This window comes from Carcharodon carcharias, chromosome 3 (assembly GCF_017639515.1).
Source record: "Carcharodon carcharias isolate sCarCar2 chromosome 3, sCarCar2.pri, whole genome shotgun sequence".
Lineage (NCBI taxonomy): Eukaryota > Metazoa > Chordata > Chondrichthyes > Lamniformes > Lamnidae > Carcharodon > Carcharodon carcharias.
This window is the reverse complement of record NC_054469.1, coordinates 202,436,013-202,451,743: the sequence shown is the minus strand read 5'-3', so window position 1 is coordinate 202,451,743 and position 15,731 is coordinate 202,436,013. Positions and strand designations below refer to the sequence as shown.

Sequence of the window (15,731 nt, the reverse complement as noted above, 5' to 3'; positions counted from 1 at the left end):
AAAGTGTGGGTCCAAGTTCAGAGTGGTCTGCTGCATCCTCCATAACCTTGCTAACATGAGGGTGCAGCCTTTGTCGCTAGATGTTTGGAGGCCATCCAGGAGGAGGAATTGGTAAAGGAAAAAGAGGAAGAGGAAGGAAGGAGGCATCTTGGGATCATTTCACTCTGGACAAGATGTCCACAATCAGATGCTTTGACTTTGCTTCCCCTGAGATGTCATCCCAGCACCAAAGTTGGTCCACTATAAGCCTCCTTTCAATCTATCTGCTATATACCATCACGATGTTGTCCTGGCCAAGATCTTTAAATGAAAATCATCAAAAAAAATCAAACATACTAAAACAACTTTATCCAAAACCATTTCCAATAGTAGAGACAAAACTGAACTGTTCACCCTTTGTGCCTGTCTTGCAGGTGCCTTTTCTGTCCTAATGTACCTTCGCAGTGTTACCCAATTGGCTGCAGCAATGCTGGTGAAAGGCTATTGGCTTTCACAGGGAGACTGCAGATGGCCTTGCTGCACAACTTCGAGCAGCTCTGAGTCTTGTGCATCCACTTTGGACTGCAGCAACTGCACCTTTAAGAGACCCAAGCTTGTTGTACTTCATGCTAGCCACATGTACATTGCTCGGCCTCCTGTTGAATGTGCAACCAGTCAGCAGCGTGTTCCATGCTGGGTTGTATGCTGAGTCTATTCAAATGAGGAGACAACATAAGGTTTAGATTCTGCTTGCCTCACAGGGACTGAACACGGGATTATTGTGTATCGCGATCCCTGTGCATGAAAATGGGCCTCATCCAGGTTTTCCCCCTGTGTTTCCACTTATTCGAGAATCCAAAACTAGGGCCCATAAACATAAGGTAGTTACTAATAAGTCCAAGAGGGAAATAAGGAGAAATGTTTTTGCTCAGAGTGATTAGAATGTGAAAATCGTTCCGACAGGAAATTGTGGAGGCAAATAGCTTGGATGTGTTCAAAGGGAAACTAGGTGAGTACATGAGGCACAAGGGATTAGAAAGATCACCTGAAAGTTGAAACAAGGTAAATTGAATGGGAGGAGACTCTGGTAGAATATAAACACCAACACAGACTTGTTGAGCCAAATGGCTTATTTTTGTGCTGTCTGTAGTTTGTAATTCTTATGGGCAGAATTTTTCATCCCGCAGGCGGGCATGCGCCTGACCGAACAGGAGTGAAATAGTGCGCGATAATGTCGGCTGAGCGTCCCGATGTCGTTGCGTACTCTCGCGATCTTTCGGCTGGCTCGACTGTTTGGTTGGCGGGCAGACGGCTAGGCCAGGCGGTCTTTGCATTTTTCACAAAACCTCATCCACGTGCGAGATGAGGTTTCCAACGGTTACTGAAAAAAAGAGTAAAAAACGTTTAAGATCCTTTTTTACATGTCCTTCTTCATGTGACTGAATCACATGTGGAGACATGTTTATATCATTTGCAAAAAGTTTATTTTTACATTTAAAATCCTTCAGCTCCCTGAGGCAGCTTTGTGCCTTCAGAGCCCCCAACCCAGCAGCGCTGAGGCTCTTAGCACGCGTTTCATGCTGCCTGGCCCAGAATTGGCCAGCCAGCGTGAAATCGCGGTTGGAGCCCGATCACGGGCGGCAGTCAGTCTTGCAGCCATTCCCAGGCCCGCCTGACGAGGGGAAAACCCTGCCCTATATATTTCTATTTAATCGCTGGTACCTTGTAGTACCCTAGCCCCAAGCAAACAGAATCTCCCAGCTGATAAGAAATTATTGAATTTGGTTCCCTGTCATATAAATAAAGTGTTTAAATATCCATGTCCTTGACACTGGCCGACAGTGTCAAAGAACACTTTATGCTGGGAATTAAGCCAACACTTCTGTTGAGATAATTAGATAATGGCCAGTATGGAAAAACTCACCCATTATAACCACAGGCAGGCCAACTAATTAAAATAAAAACAACTGCATATGAAGGTATATTCCTGGGACACTGGATATTGATGGAATGCACAGCATTTTTAACCAACACCAGCAGAAATTGAGGGTTAATTAGGGTCAAAGATCTTACTTCCTGCAGTTCAAAGTTCCCTTTCTTTAGTCACTTGAGAGTTGGCGATCCACTGATACAAAAGGACTGGAAATCCACGTCAATGGGAATCAAAGGTGAGCCACACATGAATGCCAAGGCTTTAAAAAAAAAATTCTCACAGATAATGCCACAGCCGCTCCTAATTTCCTAAAGATGTGGAATGGGATTCTTCAACCAGATTTTACACAAAAGCCCTGGAGATGTCAACGCTGAAGAAGTACAAAGCCCACTTTACTGCCAAAAAAATGAATGCAGACACAAATCATAAATAGGACCCACTGCACTCAGACTCAAAAAAAATTTGGTTGGATATTAAATGTAGTTATCCTTGTTAGGAATGTGGCTTTGACAGATGCTTGTGGCATTTATGTTTGTGAGACTTTTGGTCTCCTGGACCTCTGGGTGATCTTGAAGATTTTCTAAAAATGTGTAGCATGTTGCTCCAAGGATAAGGATATCTGTGTAGATTATATAATAATTATTTACTCTTACACCCTGATTCAGAAGGCTGTGGATTTAAGTCCTATTCCTGAGATTTCAGCACAAAATCTAGGCTGAATAGTTTGGGGCAGTACTGAGGGAGTACTATGCTGCCAGATATACTGTCTTTCAAATGATATGTTAAACCAAGGCCCCATGTTTCCTCTCGAATAGATGTAAAAGACCCTATATTTCAAAGGAGAGCAATGGAGTTCTTCCCACTGTCCTGATCAATATTTATAACTTAACGATCATCACTGAAGCAGATTATATGGTCATTTATCTCATTGTTTTTTGTGGGACCAAACTGTGTGCAAATCGTTTCCAACATTACAACGGTGACAAAAGTTGAAAAGCATTTCATTGGCTTTAAAAGGCTTTGGTACGTTCTAAGGCCATGAAAGGTTCTATTTGAATGCAACTTTATTCCTCTTTCTTTCCTATTTGAGTTACTCCTTTATTAGCAAGAGGGATTTTCCCAAAACTTTGGACAACTCATGTGCCATTCCAGGCGCCATTCCAGGCTTCAATGGCATGAGCACACCAGAAACAAACCTGCAAAGTAAATGTAGCATCACCTGTGCTGTTAAAAACACCAAGTGCTGAATTATTGGGCCCCCTCAATGTCAGGCAAGGAAGCCTAAAAATTTAGGCTGTCCAAAGTGCCAGGTTCCTGACCACTTTCCTGATGTCAGCGATTTTGGCTGATCCAGGGTCGGGGCCCAGAAGGCTATCCACTCCCATAGGCAATTAGGCTTGTTGAGAGCCTTGTTAAGCAGAGATTAAGGAGGTTGCCTAGGCTTTTCCAGGTGGACTCCAATTTTCTGACTTGATGGCAGCGGCCTGGAGGCAGGCACCTAGCATCAGACAAAGACACCAACTCTCCTTACCCCCGGTAAGCCTTGAGGCCCTTCCTAACTATCAGGGTGGGGGTACGGCCAAAGGTCTCCCTACAGAGAGCTCCCCACCCCCCCACATTGATGGCCTGGCAGCTTTTTCTACTTTTTAATTAAAGTTTTTAACGTGGCTGATAGGGCACATTCTTGTCAAAGCACCCTCCCCGCTTCTTATACTGCAATTGAATGTCACTCTTAAGCTGCAACAACTCTTGATTGGCCCTCCAGCTTCGAGAGCCCACCTGGCACCCTTAACTGGGCGGGAAACGATGCCAATTAAAGGGGGAGCCCCAGTCAAAATTGCAAAGATTGACTATTTTGCCCTCTGTGGGGGAGGGGGGGTGCAGGGGATGTTTGTTTCGGGATTGGGAAACAGTCCCTACTCTTGTTTCCCTTCCCTTCTAAAGGAAATTAAGGCCAAGAGTCGTCCTAAATGGAGAATTTTCTCAGTGTCTTTTGACTGCAGTGTGCTAAACAGTGGCAGACGACAGCACTAAGGTTAGGACTGCCATTTGGCCACAGGTGGACTTTTAGTATTGCTAATCTTCATTGGCCTTCTCCCAACATTCAAGTAGGTTAAGCCACAGATAAATGTTCCTACAAAGCTGTGCGTATGCGTGGCCACACAGCAGCCTGGAAAGCACCACACAAGCCATGTTCAAATTTAAATATTGCTTGGCGGTGTACAAAATGTTTAATGGTACCGCACATTGAAAAAAAACTGGCCATGAGCAATAAAAAATTTTTAAAGGGAACATTGCCACGGACACCCCTTTGTATTAACTAAACATATGCAATATTCATCAATGAACACTTCTGTTAAGGTTATGCTCAAAGCTTCATGGTGACTGCACGAGTAATTACCCATTCTACTATTTTCTATGGATTTTCTATTGATTGTACAAGTAAAATGAGAGGGTGCAAGTTCAGTGGTGATACCAAAAAGGGATTTCCTATTTGATTTCACATGCCACGCTCTCCCACACTGCATTGACAGAACCAAAACCGGCAGCTGGAAAATGTGACCCTACGTCTATTGTATATAATGTAAGCTAATCTGAACTGGATGGTTTCAATATATTATAGAAAATACACAGACAGGAATGCTACTACTGAGCCAAAGGGTATTGCCTGTTTGGGCACACCTATGGTCATATCTGCAGCCCTAGGAAAGTACCTGGGAATAACAATGGAAATTTGTGGATCAGAAGCCAAGCTGTGCCATCTGCTGCAAGGACACCTGCTGCTACCGTGCAGCACTGTCTGCAAGGGAATCATAGTTAGCTGTGGCCAGAAATTCATCCACACTGGAGTGGCACTCTGCACCAAAGGAAGCCCTCTTTGTGAGCCTCTTGTGCAGCACCACTTCAACTTCAACAGCCATTAAAGAGGAATTTCAATGCTTGGCTGCACCACATTGCTCATGCCTAAACATAGGCGTCCCTTTTATTTTGTCACCGCATTCAACTTCGTAATTCCTTGCTTCTTCAACCATGTGAAAGGTTGGTAGGTTGAGCTTTAATGGTTTAATGGCTTCCAGAAGCTTTCCAATTTCGGTGTTCTCCCAGGCTGCAACCCTCCACCACCCCCACCCACCCGCCCCTGCTCCCACTGCCCCAACCTCCCACTCCCTTTTAAATTAGCCCATCCTTGTAAATTTGACTTGGATACAATTTTCCCTTCCTACAAATGGTGTAACTTCTAGATCTACCTGATTGTGTACCAAATGAGGTTACACGAGATAATTGAGTGCTACAGCACTTGAGAGCCAGACTGTTCTTAACACAAAACTGTCTGACAATGAAAATTGGCCCCAGTAGGACTGAGGGAAAATATTCAATAAATATGCACCCTTGTAAGTGTGTGTATGTTTGCAAGTTGGAACTCAGTGAAATTGCTATTCAAAGAAAATGTTTTATTACATCACAGCGACATAGATTGAATGTATCTAAAGTCTTCCTGACATGAGCACCTGAAAACCAACAATGTTCTGGTGAATTTTCAGTCATTCTGTTGGAAGATGAAGTAAAGTGCACCGCAAGAAAATTAAATGCCCATTATCATTGACATTAGTACCTGATAAGGAAATTCTTGTATTATGCAATTTCAATTCAAGACATTACGATGAGCAAACCATGTACCATTCTGTGTTGACCTAGGTCAGAATTTTACCCACTACCTATAAATGGGTCCCACTTCTTAGCATTTGAAGTTTGGCAGGAGGGTGTGCCCTAGCTCTGGACATTTAGTGGAGAAACCTGGTAAAATACTGAGGTTGACTGAGGTCCCTATCAATTGCTGGTGACCAGTGAAAAATCAGTTTCCCAGCTCTCCAATACTCAAAGTAGTCTCAAGTAATATGTGAAATTTAGAATCAGAAGACATGACATTTGGAACCTCTGATTCTGAATTTATCCTAATGCTTTTTTCCCTACACAGGTGGAGAATTTGTAATGTGGCCCAAACACTTATTAACTTGCACACAAACACAGCTTAATATGGAGTTTGATCACACGCTGATTAAATAATTATTTTTATGAGCATATTGCAAGGGAGTGTTGTGACGAAATTAAAGGAATAAGTTAACAAGATGGGTCTGGAGATAGCAGGATGATTTCTCAAGACTGAATAAATAAAGAATGTAAGCCAAACATAAATTAGAAAAAGATGCATGAATCAAAAGGAACAGCAACATGTAAAGAAATGCAAACTTTTCTTGTGTTGAGTATTTCATCAATGAATATTTTTTGTGCCAAATTCTCTCCTTGATGTGATTGTTAAGGTTCTCTGTAGAGAAACTCCATCAGGATTTTGTCGAGTTTGTGGCTTTCCCAAAATAGTAGGTGCAAAGTCTTGAAGGTACATACGCGAGGTATAACTCTGAGAGGAATGGAACTAGATCGATGCTAGTGCCAATGTGCACTGATTTATTTGCCATCTCACGATGTGTCCAGAGTGACATAAGGAAGCCCTAACATGCAGTGATTTACACCTCATTATATTGCATTTAAAACCTGCATGCAACAGAATGAGCAACCAATGTAGTCATTTACATACAATTACATCCTGTCACATTGTGGGTAATTTTGACTTTGGGCAATTGTGTGTAAAAGATGCAATAGTGATTCAACTGTTTGTGACACACCTCTCCCGATTTCCATTTCCATGAAGCAACGTAAAATAGATGACTGCATCAATATCGCCCATTTTACATATCCCCAAAGTCAACATGGCCTTCTATTTGCATTGAAAGGTGTGCAGAGGGTCCTCCTGGCCAAACAAAGTAAAGAATGTCTCAGAATTTTCAATGAGAAGAACAATGAGGTGTCAGTGCTCACCATTAAAATGGGGGATGTCTGACAGCAACTTCCGGAGTACACACATGTTCAGTTAAATTACAGAAATCCAGAAGTTATTGTCAGAGGTACTTGGCTCCTCCTTAGGACACAGGACTAAAAATAGTTGAACAAGAGCTGGTGCATTGAGGAGTGAGTTCTAATACAATCTCCGTAGAGACTGCTAACTTTTAAAAAGCGATTTGAACTTCCCATTACTAACTGAAAGAATAACATGACAGTATTTCACATTTTAAAACTTTTACTGTAACAAATGACTTAAAAAAACACTTGACTAAATATATTATTTTTCTTAGGCAACTTATACTTTAAATTACAGAAAGGAATATTTCGCTTTTATGCTTATAACCCTTAGCAAATAGTTCACAGTTTCTGCCAGCTTCTAATGCATTTCCATATCCTCGTTTCACCAAGTAGTGACTTTGAGTGACCGTATCCAGGCACTTTCCTCAATTTTTGGAGAGGTCCTTCATATACCCTAAATTTGAAGATACAGTCCAAAAGCATCATAACTTTACAAACTTCACCTCTTGCCCTCAAGAATGAAAATTCATCATCAGTGACGAGTTTTCATGACCATTATGCAAAATATACCAACTTGTAACATTCTGCATATTTCAATAACTCACTTACAATTAACCTACTGTATACAGTAAAAATAACATTCTCTCTCATGCTGTCACATTGTCCATTCAACAATCCATCTTAACTGCATTACAAGGTTTAATCTGTATCAGTCAAATACATGCAACAGTTAAAATTTAAAGTCCTTTTGCGGCGATTCTTAAAAGTTCTTCCTCTCAAATGGCAGAGAAGTGGTTTTGCTGCTATTAGCTCCTTTCTCGTGGCGATGTTCACAGATGTCACAGATCTCCTGTAGAGGGCACACTTCTGAAAAAGACACCAGGTTATAACTCACGAGATATCCACTGACTTAGGGTAATGCTGTTGATGTGGTATACATGAACTTCCAGAAGGCATTTGATAAAGTGCTGCACAACAGATTTGTGGACAAAGTTACAGCTCATGGAATAAAAGGAACTGTAGCAACATGGATACAAACTTGGCTGAGTGACAGGAAACAGATGGCTAATGGATGATTTTCAGTCTGAAGGAGTGTTTGTAGTTAAGTTTCTCAGGGGCCGGTGTCAGGACTGTTGCTCTTCCTGATCACCTTGGCCTTGGTGTTCAAGACACAACTTCAAATTGCAGATGATACAAAACTTGGAAGGATTGTGAACTGCAAGGAGGATAATGTAGAACTTCAAAAGGACTTGGCAGAATGGACAGACAAGTAACAGATGAAACTTAATGCAGAGCAGTGTGAAGTGATTCATTTTGGTTGGAACAACGTGGGGAGACAATATAAAATGAAGGATATCATTCTGAAGAGGATGCAGGAGCAGACGACCTGGGTGTATATATACATAAATCATTGAAGTTGTTAGGCTGGGTTGAGAGCACAGTTAATAAAGCATACAGCATCCTCAGCTTTAGTAATAGGAGCATAGAGTACAAAAGCAAGGAAGTTATGTTAAACATGTATAAAACACTGGTTCGGTCTCAACTGGAATATTGCATCCAGTTCTGGGCACCACACTTTAGGGAAGATGTGACAACATTAGAGTGCAGAAAAGATTCACAAGAATGGTTCCAGGGATGGGGAATATCAGTTATGTAGATAGACTAGAGAAGTTGGGACTGTTTTCCTGGAAGAAGAGCAAGTTGAAAGGAGATTTGTTGAAGTTATTCAAAATCATGAGGCTGTCTGGACAGAGTAGATAGGGAATAAAATGTTGGTGGAAGGATCAAAAACAGGAGGGTGCAGATTGCAGAGATTTAAGATAATTGGCAAAAGAAACAATGGCAACATGAGGAAAAACATTTTCATGCAGCAAGTAGTTAGGATCTGGAATGAACTGCCTGAGAACGTGATGGAGGCAGGTTCAATCGAGGCATTCAAGAATAATTTGGATTGTTATCCGAAAAGGAAGAATGTTCAGGGCTACAGGGAGAAGACGCAGAAATGACACTAGATAAATTGCTCCTATGGAGAGCCAGCACAAACACAACAGGCCGAATGGCCTCCTGTGCTATAAGAATTGTGTGATTCTGTGATACATCCGTGAAAATCCTGTAGACACCTATCAATGAGGTGAACAGTTCCTGCACTGCTAGGAGCAAAATCCAAGACAGACCACTTACCTTACCCCCTGCTTCTTTCTCACAATGGATACCTCAATGCTTTAAAATTGCATTGGGGTCTTATTAATGTGATAGGACCCCTTTCTGCATAAATATGTAAGGCTTCTGCTTGAGTCACAGCCATTAATAAAACCAGTAGCGTTAAAATAGCTACCGGGTGGGAATTGCACGGTAAATATACTGCTTCCAATTTAAGTCCCATTCTGCCTGGTTTCTGTTGGGTAGAATGAGTCATAAATCCCCCTTCTATCTTTTTGTATCATCACTTCATCTTTCTGATTCTTTTTTAATGTGAGTTGGGTCAATGCATGGTATCTACTGGGATCAATGTCATTGATCCCAACATCTGCTAAAATTAGTAGTTTATGGTATTCATTTCCCTGTGTGTTTTTGTTACTGAGTGAGCAATGCAAGTTTTGTAGAAGTGTATGGACAAGATCAAATTTCATTAGTCCAATTTCATATCTTGGTTTCCATAAAAATCAGGTACCTTAGTGCAAAGACTAGACTTTGGAAATCATGAATTTAATGTTTCCATAGTGGGACAGACTAAGGTGGTGATAGAATATAATTTATTATTCCCCTCCTTTAAATTCCCTGGGCACAAATAGTGCCTGTGTAAAATGCATTTACGGCATTTTTATGTGAAACTGTCTTCATGGTTTTAAATGTGGCACTAAACTGGATTTATAGCACTACACACTGTGACACAATGCATGGCATTAATCTACTTTTGTCGCACTGTGCACACAACTAAACTGAATTTGTGGCTCTCTTTTCAGCACTAATGCAGTTTTCCTCTGTTGCAAATTACACAAAATTAGCTCCCTGGAGTGAGAAAGCTACAGAGATCTAAACAGACAGAGGCCAGCTGCAGCTGGGCTGCTAACGGAGATAAAGATTAATTAAGAAAGCAGCGGTATGCAAATATGCAAATTTGCATTTCTCCATTACCTCTCTGATCAAACTGTAATTGTTTAATTGCATGTGAAATGACACATTCTTCCTACTTGGTGTTTAGAGCAGATACTGGATTTAAGGTTTTTGATAACTAACAATATTCTCCCTCCTTAGCCCTCAGACAGCACCCTGAGATCCAGAAGTCACGACCACCCACTTTCCACAGAATCTTTGCTGAAAAAGGACAAAATGCCAGTGCCCACACACCTTGCTTCGTCACACCCAGCTTTCCATCTATCCGGTCACTCCATCCAAGAGTCACCATATTCAACAATCAAGTGAGTCTTTATATATTGTAATTGGGCATGAAAAACAGCAGCTATTTCTTTAGTAGCCACAGTATTATAAAGTTGAAATTTATCCCTGCACTACTTTTAATGAAGTCCGCGTAACATGGCACATCCAGAACTCTAAACACGATGCATTAACCAGTTAGGGCACAGAGGAATTTCAGCCCCAAGATGTCACTGTCACAAGTCTTAAAATGTCTATGTATCATTAAGCATAATATATTTCATAAATTATTTTACCACAACTAAGTTTCTCTCCCAAATGATTGTTATTTATACTGTATAACATTATTTGTGGTTTTGTTACTATATTAAAAACCTACACCATGCCCAATACAGCAGTAAGCACTGATTTATTCTTGGCGGCTTAGTTCAACGTTGTGTGTGACTTATGCATATGCAGAGTTGGGAATAGAAATTTTTTCAACTTCAAACTCTTCTCATCCCCTACTCCCTCGCCCCGCCATATCCTTGTATTTTTCCAACTACATTGTTTATTTCTTGGTACTCTACCTGCTGCAACCTTCTTGGGATTACATAGGATATACAATTCAGAAAGAGGCCATTCAGCCCAACCAATCCATGCTGACGTTTATGCTGCACTGGAGCCTCCTCCCACCTTTCATAATTTAAACCCATCAAAGTAACTGTCTGTTCCCTTCTCCCTTTTAAACGCTATAAGCTTCAACCACCCTCTGTGGTAGCAAGTTCCACATTCTCACTACTCCATTCTGTCTTTCCTTTGTTTCTATTTATGTGTCAGAGGGCAGAAAATGAGAGGAAAGAACATCAGAATCATTGTGCTCCAGTAATTGACAATCGCAATGCCCAAACTGAGCCCAGTTCACATTCATCAGCCAGCACTGAACCTGCTCATCCCAACAAACAAAATCCAGGATATGAGACAAAATTCACAATAAATCATCCTGGTTTCTCATTTTGGACCTTATAGTATGTTGCATAATGAAGATACATGACATGACTTGATAAGTTCCAGATAGGACTCTTCTGTGCGTTATTGCTAGGTGCAGCAATTTTATGCACTGGCACCAACAGAATGGTTGCTGATTTCTGCCCATGTTCCTAAAATTGTACCTGGAAATGAGCTAGTTTATTCTGTGTGCCTGCATTTACCTGCTGTTTGTTAAACACACGTTGAGCAGCAGTTAACAGAGAATATGCAAAAATTTACTCACGTTTTTCTTCAAGTCTGGATGAGGCATTGAAACCTGCATTAAAGGTGGCTTTAAGGCAGGGAAAATAGGTGACTGACAAGTTGAATAAAGCCCAGAGGGTCAAGTTTTATTTCAAAGCGTAAATTCAAAACTCATGATGGATCAAAGAGGATACAGTCTGTGGAAGAGATGGAATTAAGAGGGCAAATACCCTTCTCACATTGCTTATTTCTGTGTTTTTTCATTCCTCACCTAATAACAATGGTTCACTGCTTTATCACTGAATTATAGTGCTATTACCCTTTATGGCGCTATGGCCAACTGAGTCTCAATTGTTCCTTTTGAGCTTCTGTTGTCAGACAGCTGGTTATGGAATTCCATAGAGGTAGCTGCAGTTCAACCACTGGCAGTGCTGGAAGTGGTACAGAAGGATTTTAAACACAAGTAAATTGATTTATAAGCAAAAACCCAGGAGCTGCACAGTCTCAGTCACAATGCTCCTTGCAGGAGCTCAATACTATCAATTTAGGAATTTCCTAAATATTCCCCTAACACTGCAGTTTTTTAAAATCTGCTCATCAAATAGGGCAAAACATATGGCAAATGTGGTTCTCCTCCAAAGAAATGTGTCTGCTCATAGTTTAATTGGACTGCTTTGAGAGCTCTTTGTCAGTATTTGATTTTTTCTTTTGTTTTGTTGTGACATTGTGCAATGTTTTGACAGAAATGATGATCAGGTCTTTGTAGATATCTCCATGGCCTTTGCTGCAAGATGCACGGTTGCCAATGTAGTGACTTGAGATCCAAAATGCTGTAAGCCCCTGTCATGCTCCCCTTTCACTTCAGTACCTTCCCATTCCACCCAGCAACCCAGTTATGATCCAATATGTTCCACAATATATCAGGTCAGACATGATGATCACTTTCACAGTCAAATTGGTCTTTAAAAGGACACGTGAATGATTTTAAAAGTGAATGATTAGCCAATATGTATACTACTGACTGGTCTGTGTGTATCACTCCTGACTAGCCGGTGTGTATCACTACTGATTAGTCTGTATGCATCACAACTACAATACTATCCACCTTGAAAACACCTTTGGAATTCATTTCCAAAATCAATATTTGTGCACATTCTAGCCTGCCAAAAGCTCACATTGGAAAATTGATTTTCCAATCAATAGTTGTGGGCCACATGCCTCAATTTGTGATATGTAGTGCCAGTCAAAATGCTCTGTGCCCGCAACACCGCAGCAAAGAATTTTTTTAGCTGTTGCTTACTTTCGATCACAACAGCATTAAAGTATCAACATAAATTTACCACTCTACAAACTTTACAATCAGCTTTATGGCTATCTGAGACTGAATTTCAAACTTATTGCTCTTAGTTCAAAATGTCGACTATTCTTTTATTTATCTACTGAAATGTCTATTTATTTATATATTTATGTTTATCTACTGAACTGAAGTTACTCCTCTCCTGTCGTGGAGGGTACAGTAAGAAAAGCTGTTTCAAGCATAAATTCTATATTTTTTATTTGTCTTTAATCCATTGTTATTTTTGTATGACTAGATAATTTTCCAACTTTGCATAATGAGAAAATATTGGAAATGCAGGCATGTACTGCTCCTGATTTTCAAACCATTAATCTAAATGGTCAAGAAATCATGGCAAGAATTTCTAGCGGACACTCCCAACTGAAGTTCCCTGCCAGTAGCTTGGTGGTGTAAAGTGACTTTCTTTTTGCTGGCTTGCAGAGCAAAAAGACTCACCCAAAAAATCCAGGACATAGTTGAAATGGAATTATAGATGGTTGCAAAGAAGCAATGAAACTGATATTGCAGTTACGAGTCACGGGGTGATGCAAACACTTGGGCAAACTATATAATTCATCAGATTGTCGAGCCATTTCTAAATGATAGAGGCATGGACACAGAACTGAAATTACTCCTCTCCTGTAGTGGAGGGTAGAGTGAGAAAAGCTGTTTCAAGCTTAAATTCTCCATTTTTTATTTGCTTTTAATTCTTTTGACTCATCCAATAAAAAATGCTGTGTTGTCAGTCCCTAACAAAACAGAACTTGCTTTTTATTCATCCTGTTACACCTACTTTTCCTCTGCAACAATATTTCTAATAGGAAAGTTTTAATTTGTGTGGATATTAACTGCACAGTTAAAATGAGTACAAGTTCCTTAGTATTATAAAATCTTACAGCACAAGATAACAGTAAGCCAAGCGTGCCTGTAAAAGAAAAAGCTATCTAGTCCCATTGCTCTGCTCTTTCCTCATAACTCTGTAAATCTTTCCTTTTCAAGTATATATCCAATTCATGTTTGAAAATTACTAATGAATCTATTTCTACTGTCCTTTAGGCACTGCTTTGTAGATCGTAACAACTCACTGTGCAAAATTACTTCTCATCTCCAGCTGGTTCTGTTGCCCGTTGTCTTAAAAGCCATATCTTGTTATGCATCTGTACTCTTATGGTTGAGGATGCTCCATCATTTAATATATTTAAGGCTGATATAGACAAATTTTTGGACTGTCAGGGAATCAAGGGATATGGGGAGCAGGCAGGAAAGTGGAGTTGAAGCGGAAGATCAGCCAGGATTGTACTGAATGGTGGAGCAGACTATTAAAACACATAGTGGGTGCAGAGCATTGGGAACTTTATTCTACATCCAAACAGGATGTCCTTGTTGCTGAGGGTGAGTGAAATCAATGTTCCCTTCATAAGAGCATAAGAAATAGGGGCAGGAGTAGGCCATACAGCCCATCAAGCTTCTTTGACAATTCAATAAGATTGAGGTTGAACTTCTACCTCAACTCCACCTTCCCACCATATCGCCTTACCCCTTGATTCCTTTACTGCACAAAAATCTATCAATCGCAATCTTGAAGATGCTCATTGACGAGCATCCCTAGTTCTGTCAAAGGGTCATGAGGACTTGAAACGTCAACTCTTTTCTTCTCCGCCGATGCTGCCAGACCTGCTGAGTTTTTCCAGGTAATTCTGTTTTTGTTTTGAATATATTACGCTCGGTCCTTTCATCTAAGTCATTGATATGGATTGTAATTGGTGAGGCCCAAACACTAATCTCTGGTCTCAGTTTCTTAAGGGACCTGCTTTTCCTTTTGTTAATCTTTTCCTTTTAAAAGCTTTTACAATTGTATTTTTTATATTGCTTGCTAATTTACTCTCATATTATTTTTCTCCCTCCCTATTAGTTTATTGGTCACCCTGTGCTGATTTTTAAAACTCTCCCAATCCTTAGGCTTATTAATTATTTTTGCATATTTATATTTACATGGGTGGTGGTGGTGCAGTGGGTTTTTACAACAATGCCCTTTAGAGAAAGAAATCTGACCAACATTTGACCCACGGTAATGTGGTTGACTGCGGCCTCTGAAATGGCCTAACAAGCCACTCAGTTGTATCAAACTGCTAAAAAACCTAAAAGGAATGGGACTGGCTGCACCACCTGGTGTCAACTTAGGCACCAGAAATGACAACGGCAAACTCAGCCCTGCCGATGCTGTTAAGTCCTCCTTAATGACATCTGGGCACTTGTGCCAAAATTGGGAGAGCTGTCTCACAGACTAGTCAAGCCTGACATAGTCACACACACAGAATCATACCTCGCAGATAATGTCCCAGACTCCACCATCACCATCCCTGGGTATGTCCTGTCCCATCAGCAGAGACCCAGACCCAGACCTAGCAAAGGTGGTGGTACAGTGGTATATAGTCTGGGGGGGAGGGGGGTTGGGCGCAGAGTTGCCGTGGGTGCCCTCAACATCGACTCTGGACCCCCATGAAGTCCTAAAGGACATAGCTGCAAAAGTGGGTCAGCGGCAGTTGGTGATGGAACCAACAAGAGGGAACAATATACTTGACCTCATCCTCACTAAACTGCCTGCTGCAGATGCATCTGTCCATAAGAGCATCAGTAGGATTGACCACCGCACATACCTTGTGGAGACAAAGGCCCATCTTCTCATTGAAGATACCCTCCATCGTGTTGTGTGTCACTACCACCATGCTAAATGAGGTAGATTTTGAACAGAACTAGCAACTCAAGACTGAACAACCATGAGGCGCTGTGGGCCATCAGCAGCAGCAGAATCATACTCAATCATAATCTGTAACCTCATGGCCTGGCATATCTCTCACTCTACTATGACCACCAAGCCTGGGGATCAACCCTGGTTCAATGAAGAGTGCAGGTGAAGCAACCTGGTGAAGCTACAACAAACGACTACTTGTGTGCCAAGCAGTGTAAGCAGCATGCGAT

At 41.0% G+C, this 15,731-nt stretch overlaps 1 protein-coding gene across 1 annotated transcript in view; it reads left to right on the top strand.

Annotated features, from left to right (window-relative positions):
* The window catches only part of LOC121276601 (genetic suppressor element 1-like), a 323,710-nt gene that overhangs the window by 238,331 nt on the left and 69,648 nt on the right, over positions 1 to 15,731 (top strand). Inside the window, exon 5 of the mRNA XM_041185215.1 lies at positions 10,085 to 10,248. Coding sequence (XP_041041149.1) covers positions 10,085 to 10,248 — 164 coding nt within the window. The remainder of the gene's footprint in view (positions 1 to 10,084; positions 10,249 to 15,731) is intronic.